General features: G+C 31.7%; 2 protein-coding genes across 4 annotated transcripts; both read right to left on the bottom strand.

Annotated features, from left to right (window-relative positions):
• LOC139527698 (cytochrome P450 2B5-like) lies at positions 1-7,323 on the bottom strand. The gene is made up of 8 exons (XM_071323321.1): positions 6,718-7,323; positions 5,067-5,292; positions 4,435-4,561; positions 3,590-3,749; positions 2,621-2,757; positions 2,285-2,381; positions 1,022-1,228; positions 1-434 (listed from the first exon to the last, which is right to left on the bottom strand). The coding sequence occupies exons 1-8, from the start codon at positions 7,070-7,072 to the stop codon at positions 256-258; spliced, it is 1,488 nt and encodes a 495-aa protein (XP_071179422.1). The 5' UTR covers positions 7,073-7,323; the 3' UTR covers positions 1-255.
• A 3,065-nt stretch (positions 7,324-10,388) lies between these two features.
• LOC139527696 (uncharacterized) lies at positions 10,389-20,805 on the bottom strand. 3 transcript variants are annotated; one of them, XM_071323320.1, is made up of 8 exons: positions 20,646-20,805; positions 19,822-20,083; positions 18,926-19,291; positions 18,153-18,231; positions 17,607-17,706; positions 15,505-15,625; positions 13,127-13,176; positions 10,389-11,975 (listed from the first exon to the last, which is right to left on the bottom strand). In XM_071323320.1, exons 1-8 carry the CDS (start codon positions 20,712-20,714, stop codon positions 10,836-10,838), a joined length of 2,187 nt encoding a protein of 728 aa, XP_071179421.1. In that variant the 5' UTR covers positions 20,715-20,805; the 3' UTR covers positions 10,389-10,835. The 3 variants fall into 3 exon arrangements, with proteins under 3 accessions (XP_071179421.1, XP_071179420.1, XP_071179418.1); XM_071323319.1 differs by having other exon boundaries at positions 17,553-17,706; positions 18,926-19,288; XM_071323317.1 differs by having other exon boundaries at positions 17,553-17,706; positions 20,646-20,803.
• Positions 20,806-20,922: the final 117 nt, after the last annotated feature.

The following is a 20,922-nucleotide window of genomic DNA, read 5'->3' as shown; positions in this document are numbered from 1 at the left end:
TTGGTATCTATGATGAGTTTATTTCCATATTCCTAACTTGGTACAGCTCCTTGATGAAGAAAAATCCAGAAAAGCGTGAAAGGGTTTCTGAATTATGTCTCTATAACGAAAACTATTTTCGTCTTCGTACTGTTTTAATTCACCTTCATGCAAATTCTATAAACAATCGTTATTTGTAGAGCTATAAATTTCGATTATTTCAATATTGTTATGTTATTGTAACTATATAGAGATGTAGTCTATCAAAGTTAATTATTATCTAGGCTTTGCCACCAGTTTGTAAGGCAAGGCAGTCAGTGTCAAAGTTTGGATACCATCAAGGGAAGGGAGATCATTCTCATCTTTAGGGATAAATGAGAACTGTTGTAATAGGTTGGTGAAGAATAAAAACAATTCCATTCTTGCAAGTGGTTCTCCAATACAAAACCTTGGGCCTGTAAAAGAGAAAATTGCTTAATTATATACCGGTATATATAATAAATATAATGACATCATGTCTATCCAATAAGCTTACTGATTAAAGCAGACAAGAACAACAAAAGACTAAAAAAGACAGAAAAATGAATGTTTGATGTCAAATATTGTAAAGGACACAGATTAGACGAGACAAAATAAAGACTGATTTTGGTACCATCGACTAGCTGGATAAGACAACTTGCTGAGAAAATAGTATATTGCAAGAACATCTGAGTGAATGAAAGTAATTAAAAAGTAAATAAATAAAATACCGAACTCCGATGGAAATTCCAAACGGAAATAATCTAAGCAAATGACAAGATCATAAGCTCAGACACATCGAACAAATAGATGACAACTGACATATACCTGACTTAAATTTGTAACCCTGATTTGTTTTCTTAAAATCGATTTATGACTTTCGAACAGCGATATACTACTGTTGCCTTTATTGTAACAGAAATTTTCTTTTGTAGAAAATGATTGATTAAACCTGGCTTTAACGTTAGCTGTACCTGTCACTTGTATGACAGTCTCAGAACTACCTTATTGTAGAAAAGAGTACCTGCTGAAAAGGGAACAAATGCATCTTTCCTCTGAATTTTACCATCACTGTCCAGAAATCTTTCTGGTCTAAATGTTTCAGGCTCATCCCAATATTTTTCATCAATATGTGCAGAATACAAATTAGCTATGACAATGGAATCTTTAGGAATAAGGTAACCTTGCAGTGTTGCATCTGTCTTTGCCACGTGTGGCAAGGAAAATGTTACTGTAACAAAGCATAAAATGTATTAAAATAAATAATCGAATGTGTTAAAATCAAGCAAATGTAAAGTAAAGGATCAAATGTTTTAAATGATAGCATGTATGATAAAGGTAAAATAACAAACATACCGAACTCCAATGAAAATTCAAAACGGAAAGTAAAGAGATGACTGTAATCTGGGATATTATCGTGTCAGGGTGGATATATACGCAGTTAACCATAAGTCGGCGCTTCGTGTCAGTATTGTAGCTTTCTACAAACTATTAGTGATAACTTTGTGCCAAGTGATCGGCAATATTTATTTTCTATAAAGTTAACAGTTATAGTTCCAACGTAATCAATTGAATTTTTTTAATAAACGAAATATAGCATGTCGAAAAAGACTTAGCAATCTAAATTCTGTCTGCGTCGTCTACGTCGTCTGCGTCGTCGTCGTTGTCGTCGGCGGCGGCGGCGTCCACAAGTATTCACTTTGTGGTTAGAGTTTTTGAAATTTTAATAGCTTTCTTAAACTATCCTGCATTTCTTCCAAACTTGGTCAGTTACTAGCTTGTTTATGATCATAAGATAGTATCCAGAAATAAATTTTGTAAAATAAAATCCAGCTTATCCGTATTTTAGTGATAAATGGACTTAGTTTTTCTGCCAGTCTACATTACATTCATTTTGTGTTTAAAGTTTTTGAAATTTTAATATCTTTCTTAATCTATCCTGGATTTCTTCCAAACTTGGACAGAAGCTTGTTTATGATCAAAAGCTAGTATCAAGAAGAAAATTTTGTAAAAATATATTTCCTGTTTTTCTGTATATTACTTATATACGGACTAAGCTAGGTTTTCTTCCAGTTAACATTACATACAGTCTGCATTTAAAGTTCTTAAAAAATTTATAAGTCGAACCTTGACAAATTTTCTTTATAAAAGGAGTAATTTTTCACGTGACATACGAATTATGTATGATTGAATTCACTAATATTAAGCTACTTTCTATCAAATCGATACTTATTAACAAGGAAATCACTAAAAAATCAGATGTGAAAATATGGTATAAACTACCTACATGTATTTCCAATTCTTTGGATCTCCAGTAAGGTGGCCTCAAGAAAGGGCAGACTTCCCTTGTCAGACAGCTTTACTCTTCTGTTTGTCCCTACAACCTGAATAACAATACGTATTTGTGAAATAAAATGTCACGGAATCCAGATTAATGATTAAAATTGGGTTTTTTTATTTATAGAAAAGATAGAGAAAAAATGCGTCTAACGTAAAACTGTTTTAATTTTGGGTATGTTCGGAAAAGCTTCGGTGTCTATAGAATAGATATATCAGGTATTCTTTAACTTGTACCAGAGACATAAATACACATATGTGTATACATGTCTCTGCTTGTACCCACCTTGTCAATTTCTGCTTGACATTTTCTTTGTATATCTGGGTATCTTATCATGTACAGCAAGGACCAGTCCAAACTGGTACCTGTTGTTTCTCCTCCTGCCAGGAACAAATCAACTATCACTTTATAAATGTTAGCCTCTGAAAAAAGACAAAAACAAGATTATTCAAATGAAGAAGAAAAAAGTACCAACTCACCAAAGTTACCAGGCTTATAATTGTGTATGCCAGACAACCCACCACCCTTTTCTATGAACATAGGGTAAAATTTGCAATTCTGTTGATGCATTTTTATGTTTTTTAAGCATTATGCATTACTGTGAATAAAACAATGTTGGGTAATACATCGATGAGATTGCAAACCAACCACATCAAAATCACTACGACATAAAAAGGTTTTTTCTCTGAAACAATGTTTTAAAGATATAAAAAAAAATATAAATGATTAAGGAATTCAAGCATTGAATTTTATGTGCCATAAGATTCTCCAATATTTTTATAAACACACTAGTGCAGTAACATAAACATGATTTTGAATGAAGCAGAAACAGGCTGGTTTACAGTAAAAGGTAAAATCACAAAAATACTGAATTCCGAGAAAAAATCAAAACAGAAAGTCCCTAATAAAATAGCAAAATGAAAAGATCAATAATAACTGCCATATTCCTGACTTGGTACAGACATTTTCTTGGGTACAAAATAGTAGAACCTTGTTTTATACCTAGCTAAACCTTTCACTCGTATGCCAATCGTATAAAACTTCATTATACTGACAACGATGTGTGAACAAAACAGACATATACGATCAATCACAGTTAAAAAAAAAAGTTTGTCGAGGTTTAACAAGTAACTGCTCTAGAATTTTACATATAAAGTGGGATAAACATTTTCAACTTAGGGATAAAAGCTTGATACCTTAATTATTTTGCCCCACCAAATTTGTTCACTACTTTGCTTTTATTTTCACTCTCACCTGTAAATATTTCTGGTTCTGATTCGTCCATTGACACTTTATGATATAAATCAATGAAATCCCTGATGTTATTGCTGTCAAATGTCTCCTCGTGTTCTTTGATTGTCCTGGCTAAATATCTTTTTACTTTCTCTATTGCCGCGCTTCTCCTACGGATTAACTAAAAGAACAAAATTTAGTATGGAATTTAAAACGACAATGGTTGTTGTATATGTCCGTGGTGTTGTCACTCTCAAAAGGGTTCGTCTAAAAACATTAATTTACACTGGGCACAATGAAAACATCAATTATATACAATATAAAGTAGGTGTAATACATATCGTATACAAAAAAACATACTGTTGTCATTGAGAACTATGTTGCTATACTAAGTTCGTGATATGGATATCTTTTATTTAGACATGTATTTTTAGCTATCACGTTAAACCCCGGCTCTTAGCAGTAATACTATAAAAATTTAAAAGCCTTTTTGATAAACCAGAACAAAGTCAATCTTACACCAAATCTGGTCTAGGAACTTCAAGAAAAAATATTTCAAAATGTATGTCCTATCTTTTCTGATACAAAAATCAATTGGTTCATCCCTCTCCTTCCTCGTCGAATGTTTACAACAAGGTTTAAACATATAAAAAAATGCCTATTCCAGTAAGTAATATGAAACTTCTTTTCCATTCGTTTGATGTGTTTGAGCATTTGATTTTGCCATTTGATAAAGGACTAAATTTAAAGTATCCGTTATGAATTTTCCTTAGAGTTAAGTGTTTTTGATTAAACTTTTTTGCCATAAAAGGCAGCAGTGGCTCTTACCTATTGAACAACTTCTTAGAAATGTGACCGATACTTACCTCTCTACCTGAAGGGAAGAGTCTTGTAATTGGAAAGAAGTTTTCCTTTGCAAATGGAGCGTTCAAACGAAATATTTCTTCCAAAACGCCTGTTAGTTCTGTGAACCTGGAATTTTCATAACTGAATCTGAAAAACATGAAGCGTATGATTATTACTTTTTCTATGTTTCAATCCACGATAAATGAAAAGAATAAACAATACCGAGATGCATACATATTACAGTCATTAAACTGAAGGCAATCAAGTTCATCACTTGAATAAATGGTCTGTTTTATACAACTAACAATGTAACGTATAACATTATGTATAATAGGTTGAAGATACTGAATCGCAATGTTGAAAAGAATACGGAATATACTAATGAAACCAATCAAAAGCAAACAGACGTATGTAGGACTATGTAGGGACCAATTAAAACAGACGTATTTAAGATTTATAACCGAACACAAGAAAGCTCCCATTACTGTAAAGGTCAGAGCTAAGATACTCTGGAAGGGAAAGAAAATTGTAATCCAAGCAGATACTTGTGAAACAAAATTCAAAATACGTATTCTAAACTGTTACTTAGATGTAAGTGGTGTTGTTGGAAAAATTTAATGATTATTTACAGATGACAGTTTCAAATGTTTACCTCTCTCCAAACATGACACTGCAAATAATATTGGTGGCAGCTGACAAGAGGAGAGGTTTGACGCGAATCGGTTCCCCATTGCTGGACCTTAATGTGTCGGAGACTACATCAATTTCTTCAACAATTTGCTCCTCCAAAGATTTCTTCCCCACTCCAAAATCCCTCAATGCCTGAAGGGTGAAACGTCGTAGAGTTTTCCAGTTGTTGTCACTGTTGTATGTTATACCTATATAATAAATACATTGATGAAACAAATTCATTGTAGGCATTTTTTCATAAATTAATTTGTTCAAATTAAATTTCTATCTGATATAAATGTGTAGTAAAAAGTAAAATAACAAAAATACCAAAAGAGGAAAATTCAAAATGGAAGGTCCCTTATCAAATGGCAAAAGGCAAAAGCTCAAACAAATTCATTACTTGGAACAGTATTTTCTGTTAGAATATACGACGATGAAGTTTTTCAGACTTTGACTGGCTATACAGCCCTTGCACGGTCGATGGTAGAATATGGTGGATTAAACGACCTGGTTTTATAGCCAACTAAACCTCTCACTGTATGACAGTCACATAAAATTCCATTATATTGACAACGATGTGTGAAAAAAACCAATAGTAAAAAATATCAAAAATAGGAGTACAGCAGTCAACATTCTGTTATAATCTTAATCACTATAAAAACGAAAAAAATGTCAACAAAGAAACACAAAAAGGCAAATAGACAAAGCATATTACCAAAAAGGAAGGACAAAAAATATATAATTTTACTAATGCAAAAGAAAATTCATATAGAACTGCAATTTTGTTTATATAAAGTTAATTTGATGTTTCGTCATTAATTATTAATCATTTGTGATATATATGTATCTGTTGATACTGCTGTTATTTGATGTATAGTCTTCTCTGTTTGCTTTCCGACATACGATGTATACCGGGTAACTTGTATCGCATATATAGTTAATCGCGTACGTGATATTTTTTATTTTGTACAGAACTGGGTCGATACCTCTACTGGTAGACTATCAATTTCCGAGGGTATGATAAGCTCAGTAGTCAAAAGATCTGACATGATTTATAACAACCCTTCTTAGTGCGTTCATTTATAGATTTAGATTTTTTTAAGAGGCTATAATGTTTCAAATCCTTAGGGCAAAGTTGTCCTTAGATTGATTTAGTTTATTTAAATATATGTATTATTTATTTTTTCATAAAGCTCTTAATTCTCATGTTTCGGTTCATATGATACACCCTTGGCTACCAAATATTCGTCTTTGATCGTCCCTGCTAAAAATAAACCCAGACGCATATTAGTATTGTCTATGTTTTTGTTTCATATCCCCTAGAATTCAAATTTAAATATGTGATGAATTGAACAATACACGGTAAAACTTGAATTGTATGATGTACCAACCAACGATCGATATCAGCAATCTAGCTAAAATTGATACTTTTCAAGCTGATACAGCCTGTGACATACATTTTGACATGCGTGTATTATTCATGCTTCTCATCCAAATTATCAACCATTTTAATATTCCTATCATTATTGGAAATATATTCATGAACAGGTAACCGTGTATATTTCTGTACGCATTTTAACAAATAAAAAAAGCAAAAATGATGGCAATAAAATACCCTCCTTTTAACATACCTGTTCCTTTAGACACACCAATGAGTGGGGCAAACAGTTGAGGTCGGTCTGTAAATACAGCTGCCTGTTTAACAAAGGCTTCATGTATCGCATCATATCCGTTTAGAAACACAATTATAGTCGAACCGCAGTATAAACGATAAACACTTCCATACTGTTTAGATAACTCGGTCAACCGTTTATATCCCAATGGATCCTTTTTGAACAGTATTTTGTTCCCAAAAATAGGACACGGTGGTGGCCCGGGTGGCAATTTTGACCGTGTCTGCCATCCCTTAATGTAATTATATATAATGTAGCTTAGTATAGCTAACAGTCCATAAACAAGATAAGTATTTGATGAACAACAATCCATTTTGTACCATATGTTACAGTTCACAATATAACACTAATAGGACACTAAAAGTACACGATTTTCACTAAATATAACAAGAACCTGTACTATAAATCCATAACAATTGAAAAGATCGTATTTATTCATACACGTAGATTTTGTGTATGAAGGTAAATTAATGGCTTGATCCGTGTTGACCTTGCCTCGTATGAAATGTGATGCAAACCCATGCGCTATTATAATGTCAATACAATGACCGTGTTGACCGAATTAAGTAATGATATGGAATTATGAAAGTAATTATGATAGAGTGTATTACAAGAACAGAATGGAAAACTGATAGCGAAAGATATCACAGGGATATTGAAACTCATAAGGCAAAAATAAACTGACAATGCCATGACAAAAAGAAACAAACAACCACGAAAAAGACAAACAGTACACAAAACACAACATGGAAAACAAAGAAAGACTGATCAACGCGAACTCTGTCAAAAGGGAGGGGGGTCTCATGCAGGTGCTCCAAAAAGGTAAGGAGATCCTTAGCCACATGCCGCATTGAATGTCCTTAGTATATTTCTTTTTTTCTTTTTAGAGTGGAATTGTTGGTACATTTACAGGTAATGCTTCCTCCTCAGTGATCCTGAAATTCCGCCAAATGCAGTATATTATCAAAGTTTGTCTCGCCTATCGTTGGGATAATGTGTTATATTTTAAGTACGTATGAATAGTTTTATCATTTGGTCATTACGTTTTTTTTATCTTCTTTCTAGTTATAGTATATCATGGATTCCACTAATTGTGCAGCCTTCATCTTAATACTATCTGAAGCATTATATATAAACCAGTGTTACCGCATTTTAAACGAGACATCTTTGTCCAATCCAAAATCCCAATTTAACGTTCAACGTTTAAGTACAGCAAAAATATTAGAGAGCAGGGTGGCAAGATTATCTATATTGTTTCTTATGACATGTTGCTGTTTGTAATTTTCAGTGAAGTACAGCAACAGATATTAGAGAACAGGATGGTAAGGTTTTCTATATTAATTCTAATGTTACTGTGTGTAATTTTCTGTGAAGTACAGCAACATATATTAGAGAACAGGGTGGTAAGGTTTTCTATGTTAATTCTAATGTTGCTGTGTGTAATTTTCCGTGAAGTACAGCAACAGATATTAGAGAACAGGGTGGTAAGGTTTTCTATATTAATTCTAATGTTGCTGTGTGTAATTTTCTGTGAAGTACAGCAACATATATTAGAGAACAGGGTGGTAATGTTTTCTATGTTAATTCTAATGTTGCTGTGTGTAATTTTCCGTGAAGTACAGCAACAGATATTAGAGAACAGGGTGGTAAGGTTTTCTATATTAATTCTAATTTTGCTGTGTGTAATTTTCTCTGAAGTAAAGCAACATATATTAGAGAACAGGGTGGTAATATATTCTTAATTGTTTGTAATGTTTCTGTATGAAATTTTCTGTGAAGTGCAGCAACAGATAGTAGAGATAAAATTGAGAATGGAAATGGGGAATGTGTCAAAGAAACAACAATCCAACCTTAGAACAGACAACAGCAGAAGGTCAGAGCAGGGTGGTTATATTTTCTTTATTGTTTCTGTTGATGTTTGTAATTTTCTGTGAAGTACAGCAACACATATTAGAGAGCAGTGTTACAAGATTATCTTTCTTTCTAATGTTGCTGAAAGAAATTTTCTATGAAGTACAGCAGCAAATATTAGTGAGTAGGGTTTTATGCAGTGTCTCATGTTGCTGTTTGTATTTATCTTTGAAGTACAAGAACTGATATTAAAGAGCAGAATGGCTATATTTTTTTATAAGTTTTTCTATCTTGATAAGATAAGATTCTGGTGTTAATGGAGGATGTTGAATTGTTTCCATATAATTTATTCACAACTTGAATACACTTTTTAAGTTTGACATATTGTATTGACATTTGTCTATTATCAAGAATGTATGTTCTTTTGGTTCTTTCTGTCATTGGGGTGCTCCTTCTTACATATACCCAGCATTACCTTTATTCATATAAAACATACTCATTTAAGATGTATCAGAGTATTTATTTTGTATTTCTCACATGAAAAAACTTCAGAAAATAAGATCACAGTAACAAAGAAATGTATAAATATATCTATGGAATAAGTGTAAAAATTTGTTGTATAAATAGATAAGTGTACATTCTATAAGGAATAAATATGTAATTGTATAGTATAGATAAACTTTTAACTTTAATCATGATAATGTATAATTTTAAATTGCTAAACATATTTAAAGTACATTTAATAGATAAATAAAAATATACTAGAAAAAATGATAATGTATCAGAATAAACTATTAAGAAAATGAAGCATTTTGTCCAAAAGATGATCATCTTAAATAAACAATTATTGTTAACAGTTGAACTATTTTCACTTGTAAATATAACAAGTGAAACTGCGAGCTACTGCTCACTGATGATACCCCCGCCGCAAGTGGATAATATTAATTGTGTAAAAATATGTAAGTGTTCGATAAACAGGAAGTTGTTGAGTGATGAATCTGAAAACACATCACACGGTAAAGCGGACTTATATAAATCCTGAAACCAAATTTCAGAAATCCTTGTAGTGTAGTTCCTGAGAAAAATGTGACGAAAATTTTCAACTTGGCTATCATGTGTAAAATCATACAAGTGTTCGGTAAACAGGAAGTTGTCAAGTGATCAATCTGAAAACGCACCACACGGTATAGCTGACTTAGATAAACCCTGAAACCAAATTTCAGAAATCCTTGTATTGTAGTTCCTGAGAAAGAAAAATATTCATGGGACGGACGGACTGACTGACGGACTGACGGAAGGACAGACAGAGGTAAAACAGTATACCCCCCTTTTTTAAAGCGGGGGTATAATGACTAGCAATAGTTGTTTTATAATACATTGTACCATACTACAAGAGAAAAGTGTGTTATACCATATTACAGTCATGTCATATATCATACTTCAATATTTACTGTATCTTATTTCACCAAGCTATTTTAAGAAATTCTTACAAGATACATATCTCCTAGGAAAATTTCTATTGCCCTTACTCAAAACCTGAAACTTGACCTTTAAATTTCAATAAGTTATATCCCTTTATTAGCAATGTTTGTTATCATTTCCTGCAATAAAGAGGGAAAATTGGGGAAAAAAATATGTTTACCTTAAAAAAAAATCTTTTGTTAGTATAGTAACCACAGTAACCTCAAAATATATTGAAATTTACACTGACCATTGTGTAATTAAATTAGGAATTAAAAATATCATATACTTCAACCAGTACGGTTTTTTTTCCATAAAAAAAAAACAGTATAAATTAACCTACTATAATAATTTTAGAGTCAAATTCAGACTTTTGGAAATTGGCCAAAATTTAAAAAAATATTTTTTATGTACGGTAATTTTTTTTTTTTTGGTCAATGCAATTTTTATTGAACCAGAACATGCATACACAATGAAAACGCTCATTTTTTATACATCTTTGCAAAATTACATCATAATCACATGTGTACAAAACGTCAAGTGAATATGATAATAATTTCATGATTCAACTTAAACCTCATAGATGACAGATGACCATACAGACGGTCAGACCAGAAAACATGATATGCCCTACAATAGTAGGCATGGAATGAGAATATATGAAATTGGCTCCAAGAGGATTTAAGGTGAAATTCATGTAAATTCTTGTATTCCTTGAAAAAACATAGCACTATAATAGACAAGCCTAGTTTTGCTTGACAATTTCAAACAATAGTTTCTCCTCTGTCCAGCACTATAAAATGATTTTCTCCCGGATAAAAATCATTGATAATGAACGATTTATTTTCTCCCATAGTATCATTGAATTGTGTGTTATTATTCAAATCAACAAAAGATTTATTTTCATCCAACGAACATGTTCGCTGAAACTGCAATTGTTTGTTTTGATTTAGAGGGGACTCATCCAGCACAAAAGCAGGATTGTCAAACTCTTTGTTTACTGATATATCTCCTTCTTCGTTAATCAACGACATGTTTTCATTGTTTGAGGTTGAGTTGCTTCCCATTTCAGTTGTCGCATGGTTCAGAGCATGGGCAGAGTAAGATAAGGTATTGTGCTCCTGGATAATTGATGAAAAAGATGACACATGAATAATTGGCATAGTTTTACACATTTCTTTCATCTCAGTCAAGTTTTGTAATGAACAGCAGCTATTTTGAGAGAATTTGTATCCGCTATCATTCAAGCAATGAATATCTTCCCATTTTCCTCTTTGTAAGTTAGTTGACGAAACAAAATTATTCATATTATGGAAGTTTGATGTTGATAAAAATGTTGGATGTCCTGTACCAGGGCGATACGAATCTACTGGTGCCTCTGCACACCTACTGAAAAGTGCAGTACGATAACCATTTCTGCCATCATTACATGTCATAGATCCCTTTGACCTTTTTCTACTACTATTTGATGCGATGAAGGATGCAGACTTGTTGTCAGTTTTTCTTCTTTTCTGTCTCTTATCAAGTTTCTTGGGATGTTCATTCGAAAATACTGATGTATCAGATACCATAACTGGTAATTGCTTATTACCGTTGTAACAACTACCATCTTTGTCTCGAAAGTACGGGGGTGGATCTTTATAAGGTGGAAGTTCAGCTATACTCTCTAAACTTCCTATTGTCTTGTTGTTTGGAAACATGGCTTTCTTCGTCTGCTCTTTCATTTTCCTCTTGGTTATTGACTTTAAACTGCCCTCTGTACTACTATCAGATGCTGGTTGTCTCAGACTCAGATAAGAGGGAAGGGGAGTCCTATGGCCAAATTTAGATGGAATGGATAGGAAGTTACTGTTATAACTCAAACTTGACCCACAGTTTGAGATCATCTGTGCTTCTGGTGTATCCTAAAATAATTAAATAATCTAAACTTCAGTCCACATCAAAATTTATATTTTATTCTTACTTTTTTTAAATACTGTAAAAATCAGAAATTATTGTGTTGTTTATTATATTGCGAAAAATGAGACAGGCATGTAATTGCAATAATTCAAACTCTCACTTTGGATTTCTTTTTTATGATTGAAGCATAAATTTTCTCATTATCGCAAAATATAATGCATGAAGTCGCATTTAGGTCTGAAATGACAAAATCACAATAATAAATGCATGCCAAATTTCTGAAATTACAGTAACTAGTGGAGCAGGAGGTTTCACTTCCAGGGCAATCGAATAATTTTGGTAATTCAATCAAGACCTCTCTTTGGTTATATGTTCTTAATATTTAATGTACTTGGCTATAAAGTTAATTGTTGTTGTATATATACATTAGATACAGTGGTAGGGGAAGATAATAAGACATCAAAATGTAATGTGTTGTGTTAAGCCAAAGGTACTCATGGGTTAGCAAAATTAGTTGAAAATTAAATGTTTTTATCAAATCAGTTCAACATTACTGAAATCGGTCATGTATTGTCTGGTTAATGGTAAACACAACTTTTCCAACTTTTTTTTTTCTTTTTTTGTAATTTAAGCTTATTTTAACACTCTTGTGAAGTGTTCTAGTATCGTTTGCACATATTTTCCTCATTTACTGTAAATTAAGAAATTATTGCGTGCATTTATTATTGCGATTTTGTCATTTTAAACTTAAAAGCGATTTTAATTATTACGATTTTGGGAAAAATCCTGCTTAATTCATATAAAATATTATCAAATGCGACTTTAAATTATTGCGTTTACAACTCTGTCGCAACTTTCACAATAATAAAAACCTCGCAATAATTTCTGAATTTACATTACTTGATGATGTAAAGCAGGTTTCTCCGTGAAAATATTCAACTTGAAATCACCTGACCCTCGCTAGATCTTTTCAACAAGTAATTAAAAAGCGTTTTCCTGAATTCCTCAAAAGTGGTGTATGGACAATGTTTAGTTTCTTTCTAGTTTTGTTTAATTTCAAGGAAATGGACTATTAACTTTAGGTCTAGTTGATTACTGAACATAATTGCCCACCTTCATTGTGCAATCAAAGCTCAAAACACATGATGGAAATTACCTTTAGGAAAACAGATCCATCAGTACTGCTAGCTGCAGATGGCATAATCACTGAAAATAGATAGTTAATTCCATGTAATTCAGTGGTTGTTGTCAGTTAAATATTTTGTACATGAATCAGGCTGTTAGTTTTTGTTTTACATGTTATTCAGATCTTTTATAGCTGACTATGCAGTATAAGTATGGGTTTGCTTATTACTGAAGACCTCACATGACCTATAACTTTTAATGTCTATGTCATGTAATTCAGTCTCTGGTGGAGAGTTACAAGTCTCATTGGCAATCACACCTCATCTTTTTATTCTTACAATTACAGTTCTGAAACATATCAATTATTTACATATATACTAAAATTCATGTATAGGTACTACTATGGAAGGCAATAATCATAATGATAAATTTGCATGAAAAATTTGTACATTTGCATTTAAACAGTTTTTGGCAAGGCAAGTGTTGCCTAGCCTCTAGTTTTTTGTCTAGTTTGTTATTTTTTGTCTAGTTTATTATTTTTGTCATGGTGTTGTCAGAATTAATTTGATCTTTTGGCATACTCCCCATCTTTTTCTAATTTAATGATCAGAACTTTTTTTTTTTTTTTGTTTTTATCATTACATATAGTAGTCAGAGTTAAATTCATTTTTGTTAGTTTTTTTAACTCACATATATCTCATAAGGTGTGACATTGCTGATCTTTGATGACCACAGACTTTCCAATGATATTTTAAGTAAAGTTTGGTGTTTTTGTTTCGTTTTTTTATTGACTTTTATCCTACATATTGTCAATAAATAGTTGTTCAGGAAAAAGAACCTTTAATACTTTCATTCAAATTGGGCACCTGCTTATTTCTTTAAACAAGTTATTTTTAATATAGATTTGATTTTTGATTTTTTGAGTTTTAAAACCACTTTTAAACACTGCTTTTTGGGCTATTTTGTGGTGGCTAGCTATATAGTCTTTAATGGTGGAGGATGCCAGAGTGCAGAGAAATAGTCCAGTCAAACTAAGTTTGAAAATCAAACTAATTGCAACACATTTTTTTTTTGTTCTAATTTATAGCGTTAAGCCTTAAATATACTTAGAAAAAAGTCCCATAAAAAAGACCCATAAAATCTAACGAGGAAAACTCAAATTTTGCATTATGTAAAAGTTAGCCTTTTTTTGTCAGTTTTTGGTTGATTATCTTAGAATTCATGTAAAATATAATACTTTGATGGGGTTATTATATAAAAAAGAAGATGTGGTATGATTGCCAATGAGACAACTATCCACAAAAGACCAAAATGACACAGACATTAACAACTTTAGGTCACCTTATGGCCTTCAACAATGAGCAAAGCCCATACCGCATAGTCAGCTATAATAGGCCCCAATAAGACAATGTAAAACAATTCAAACGAGAAAACTAACGGCCTTATTTATGTAAAAAAATGAACGAAAAAACAAATATGTAACACATAAACAAAAGACAACCACTGAATTACAGGCTGCTGACTTGGGACATAATAAGTTCCTATTTGACTATACTATATAATTTTCTGCTCATGAAATGTATAAAACCTTAGTGTTATGGGTATTTTTATTTTTTTAGGCACATTTTTCATTAAAAGAAAATTGCAAATTTATGGCTTTATGACCATTTTGAAAAAATAATGTGAATATTTGGTACTGTTCATATCTGTAAATTATATTTGTTCAGCATCTACCTTGTTTTAAGAAACTTTAAGCCACAAAAAGAAGAATATATGCTTGATTAGTTTTATTCAATTAGAGATTCTTTACCTTGACATGCTGAAAAATTTAATAAATGGTCAACTAATGAATTATAAAATCTAGGTTGTACCTTGATAAAAGATATGAAAACACCTTTAGAGTAGTTTGTTATACTCTAAAGATGGTTAAAATATCAAGAATCAATACATTCTGTTGAATAGAAGGGGTAAAGCTAAAATTTTGAATTAATTTTTATATTTGTAGAGTTATCTCCCATATAAATGCAAATCTCCATAGGAATTTTAAATTCCTGATCATTTTAAATTCCTGATCTTTAGTTTTCATCAAGTTAAATTTTGGGGGATTTTTTACTGTGCATATTTGGGGTATAATGCTAAAGATTAAAACTTAAAAACCTTCTGTTGCAATTACTTCAAGGTTAGGATCAAATGTATGCTAGATTGACTGGACTAAAAACCACTGACCTTCAATAGGAAAACTGACAATCCTAGTCAATTAAGATTTGAGTAGAGTGCATTCACAAGAGCGGGTTTCGAACTCACAACCTCAGTGTTAACTGGCTAGTGATTACAGTGGTTACAACTAAGACCACTCGGCCACCGATTATTGAAGCGTGCACGGTTATATTGAGTGAATCATTAACATACCTCTATGTACACAGAATTGTCCTGGAGTCATTGCGTAATCTCCTGATCCCCTAATGGAGGACATTTCAGGGTCAAAGAACCTCCTGTGGGAATCCTCAAAGTCATCAGATGGTCTAGAAACCTAAAATTTAGATATTAGCAACAGCTTTACCCAATTAGATATGCTATACAAAATGTTTTTTTACAAACATGCTTATGTGTGTAAATTATGTTTTGGGGTAAAGCTCTTGCTCATATATATATATATATTTTGACCCAAAACTATGCCTGAAATGACTATTTGAGTTTAAATATGCAAATTTTTATATGTTTATGACATCATAAATACAATTTTAGACTCAAGTTTTAAGATTAGACTTGTCCGGAAAAAAATTACTTGCCCTGATGATCCCAATAAATATTGAAGTATTTCTTGTTAGCTAATATATGATTCTTACTTAGGCTAGCACTGTTGTGCATCACAAACAAATGAAATCTGTTTGTTTATGTGTAAAAAATTAGGAAAGTAGGAATTAATGGGTTAACATAAATGGGACAGAAACCTAACAGCAAACCAACCAATGATATGACATGTAAAGGACAATTTTGCAGCAGTTTTTGAATAAAAATTGTAGCCAGTAGGTACATATACTAAATTTGAGGACAGTGATTGAAGAAATGTAAACTAAATAATAGATAAACTATTGATTTTGTGGTGTTTCTCTCAACTGACACACTTGTTTTTTTTTTATTATTTATTATTGTCTTGATGGGCAATTAAAGCGTCCCTTCTATTTTCCACTTTGACAACAAATAATGTTGACCTTTTATCTATAAATAAGACAAAAACTTAATTTATTTTCCGAATTTCCATAGATAGCCAGGGGCAATCTGATATCCACGATGTCTGAAATTCTCGCTTCCGTTTTTTTTTAAAATACTCTGTGTCCTCCATTTGCATTTAAGGTTTTCTACTGGACTCATCACTCTTTTTGTCTTGTTTGCCCACCTTTTCATTAAGTATTTATCAATCTGAATCTCGATACAAAATTTAAGAAATGACACTTCCGGTAAATGATGGATAAAACCTAATCGATGATCCCGGGTCAATGGACAAAGCCAATGCAATGTTACGCGACTCGGGTTTGCATACTTATTTTTATTTATTTTGGTAATCGATCTATTTCCGGTATCATGTAATATTTATCGTCATGAACATTGGTTTCTTTTACATAAATTAAACATCTGTATAAATTTTGAAATTAATTTTATGTTTTTGTTCGAATTTGAACTTTGTCTTGTATATTTTTTTACTTGTCCACGGGCAACCAAGACAAAAATAATGACTTGTCCGGTTGTTCAAATGTACGAGTCGGGTGAGTCGGCATAGCATTTCCACACCCCTGATTTTGAATGGCTTGAACAAATTATCTGTTTTTGCTATTTCAAGAGCCTAAAAATGTCTCTTATATGCTAAACCTCCTCCTTTCAAAAGATATACTTCTAGGTCTTGTAGTACTTAAGTTATCTTCTACAAACCAATCAAGTGATTAACAGACAGACAGATATGTTCATTTTTATATACTTTCCTCCTCGAGGAAGGGGTAGATATCAGCAGTAAAAAATCACTAAGGGACATAACTCTTGAACATTAGATGTCAGAACTATCAAAATTTAAAAGATTTGGTTAACCTGTACTGGTATTTATTCTGACAAAAAATATATAGATGGACAGAGGAAAGGATCAACAATGGCAACCCTTTATACATTTCTCTTGCAGAAGGGTATTATAATTGAATATTTTGAAATAGTGTCGAAAAGATGAATGAGGGGGAAGATATGACACTGTTTAGCAAAGATCATGAAAAAAAAACAATGACCTATCAAAGGTTTTTCTATTTTGATTTTCTTTTGACGACTTTAACTGAATTGTTTAGTCTTTCTAGGTCTTTCTATTTACTTTCTCTGACTATGTATCTGATGTTTTGTCAGACATTTAAAATATGTCTTTCCAACAAATCATATTTATCAACTCTTCTTAATGGACAATATGAAGAAGATAGTAATACCCTGATTTTAACACTGTTCTGATTGTTCTGGTTGTTTTTCTCTCCATTATTTACTTTTTTTGTCATTAGCAGTGTTTTATTTCTTTGGTGTTTCTGTCTAAATCTGTCATAAACTCGAACTTCAAGTCTCTTTTGTTTTTCTTTTCTTTGTTTCCTGAAATATCAGAATAAAAAAGTAAAATTAGGCAGAAATTCACCTGAAATAAAACAAAAGATTAAAAGTTTCTATTGAAAAAGGTAAATTGACCAAAATAGCAACTTTAAAGTTGTGTATTTTTTTCCTAAGATATATAATGCTTAAAATCAACTTTAAAATAAATTATGATATTATAATAGGCATCATGCATTAATTCACTAAAAAAATCGCATTACAAATGATTTTGTTGGTGTAAATAATTTTAGATCAAGAAACTTGATTGATAAGATTTTTGTGTGCTTTACGCCCAGTGGAAAATAAATCATGCCATTTAATCCTTACAGTACAGGACCTATCATATGTGGGTCACTTACCAGTACAAAGTTTTTTGCCCTAATGACTGTCAACAAAATGAATAGCCCACCATAAAATGAAATCTATCTTAATTTTTATTATTTACTTACTTAACATAGCAGAAAGAAACAGCTGCAATCAGTGGTATAACAATTACTAGCAACGCCAACAGTGATAAATTAGATCCTTCTAAAATATACAGTAAATTGAAATGCATTCATTGTTATATGTTTGTTAAAGCTACAATTAAGTTTTTAGTTTTGGGGGAATTTAAGGTGACAAAATAGACATGTAGGAGAAAAAGTTCAGGTCAACTCTTTTCTCTAAAATCAAAACTAAAATACATGTACTCAATAGGACTTAGCAAGTTTAATATGTGCGCATGATGTGTGTAAAAAATTCTCTATTTCACAGGTCAAAAATATTTTACAAGTAATATAATCTAATTATAGATGCATAAAATAAATTTTAATTTTTGTTTATTTTTATTTCTTTTTGTAGTAGAACAATAAGTGATTTATATTTGTTTGTATTGAAGACCCATCAGTGGTCTTCATCTGTTTTCTGATATTTGGTAGGGTTGTTGTCTCTTTGACATTTTCACCATTTCTGTTCTAAATTTTAAACTTACATCTATCAATAATCAGTTCCTGGAGAATCTTATCAATAAAACTAATAATAAATTTGATTCATCTTAATTTATACTTTTAAAATCTTAAACTATACACCCCCCCTTTTCCCCCTTATAAAAGATGCTGTGTTCATGGTTTCTTTTCAAAGAATTGGACATTTCTATAATTTGAAAGAACTTTTTTTATATTCAAGTTTTTAGAGTACATTCTTTGTAATATTAGGTTCACATGTACTTTTATAGTTCTCTCACCGTGTTTTTCAACTGGAACGGCATCAAAGATGAGCTCAAATTTAGATTTTGCATGATTTATAATCTGGAAGTATATCCAAATCCTGTTGCTAATGGAAACATACACTTCAGGAATATCATTGCCACACATATCATGGCCATTCACCCTACGATTCTTGCTGTCATAGGAACCATAAAGAATAAATCCATCTAAGCACCTATCATTTGACATCAAAGGAAGGTCAAATGTCAAGAACTTTAACCTAGTGACATAATCGTCTGGAACAATTATCATCCAATCGCACTGCAGTATTTTCTTTTTTTCATCATATACTGGAGAGAAGATGTGGCCAGAGGTAGCTTCTATTGTAGTAAAACAGTCATCTGCTAAAATATAAATTTGAAAATAAATAATTACAATAACTTTAAACATGTTAAAAATGTACTGATCTTGCAGTTTAAACTTTAACTTACTTTTTCTAACCATAGTCAAATTGACTTTTGATTGAATTGTTGGTCTAAAAACCCTTACTTTCAGCCTATTGGCTATTAGGCTACATTTATATTGGGGCAATTATTTTTTATTGGTGGAGGAAGATGGAGAGCCCTGAGAGAACATTCGACCTTCAGCAGAAAAAATGGTAATGCTGTTTAATTGAGATTGGAGACAAAGGCACCTGACATCTGCAGTGTTCCAAGTAGTAACCTCAGTGTTGCCTGGGTAGTGATACAGTATATGAACTACTTAGACCTCAAGGCCATCAAGACCCCTAGTAAAATGGAGTTAACTAAAGTCTGAGGGTCAAATAATTTACATAAAATGAGATGTGCTACAATATTGATACAACACATCAAATTTTATGGCTTAACATTACAAGTTGTTCCCTCTTAAACCAACCTATTTAATCATTAGTTACCTTTTGCCCCATCATCAGCCAAAGAAGTCGTTGTAGCAATTTTTGGCTTTGATGATGACAGTACATTGTATTTCACTGTTGTCAAGCTGGTAGTTGGTTGTGGAGTAAATTTTTGTATTGTTTGTTCTGAAAACCTCTCATGGATATCTGTACTGACATTCAATGTTTCTGCTGAAGTTTTTATATACGAGATGTTTCTGTTGTCATTTTCATTCAAGGCTGAAGTTGTTGAATTTTCAGTGCTTTCTAGCATTTGCTTTGTCTGAAAATAGAATACTCTTAAGAAAGTATTTTTATTACACTACATGGATAACGAAATCAAAAACAAAACTAATAAACAAATATGAAAATAAGAAATGTAAATAATCATTTTTTTATTATTTCATAACAAGTTTTTGGTCACAAAGTATACATTTGATCTATTATCGAGGGGGCAGAACTGTTTTCGGGATGTCAGGATCAGGTGTTTTTAAGCCTGGGATTTCGAGATTGATCTTTTCGGGATCTGTGAATTCTTTTTGTGAATTTTGGGATGTCTGGATTAAAATTCCGGACTTCAGGATTTCATGTTTTTAAGCCTGGGACTTCGGGATCAGCGAGGACCCCTCCGACCCCTCTCACCATCATTATGCATTCACCAAAAACTATGGTAACATCATTAGACATACATTTTTTACAATGTCAATAATTTGCCAACCTCTACTTAATTCTGTTTTATTTGTTTGTTTGTTTTTGCTCTGTATACATACTATTATCACTGTAAATAAATAAATAAATAACTTTAAAACCTAATGAATTTTTGTTTGGTACATGAAGCTGGTTACCTGAACACTTGGTATCAAGAAGAAGAAAATAAAAATAAGAACATTATTGACTGGTAGTGACGTCGTCATTGGATGTGACTGCTTTGCACTGTGTTATCTGTTTTTTTTCTAAATATTGCTCAACTGAAAACTCCCGCGAAAAATTATGTCACACTTCTTTGAAAAGCAAGATGAGTCACAAGGCCTTCCGAACAGAAAAATAAAACTTTTATAAAGCTCTTCTTTACATATATGTATATAGTTTACATTAATTTAATGTAAACATATTCATCATGAT

The sequence above is a fragment of the Mytilus edulis genome, chromosome 6 (assembly GCF_963676685.1).
Source record: "Mytilus edulis chromosome 6, xbMytEdul2.2, whole genome shotgun sequence".
Taxonomy (NCBI): domain Eukaryota; kingdom Metazoa; phylum Mollusca; class Bivalvia; order Mytilida; family Mytilidae; genus Mytilus; species Mytilus edulis.
This window is presented reverse-complemented; position numbering and strand designations above follow the sequence as displayed.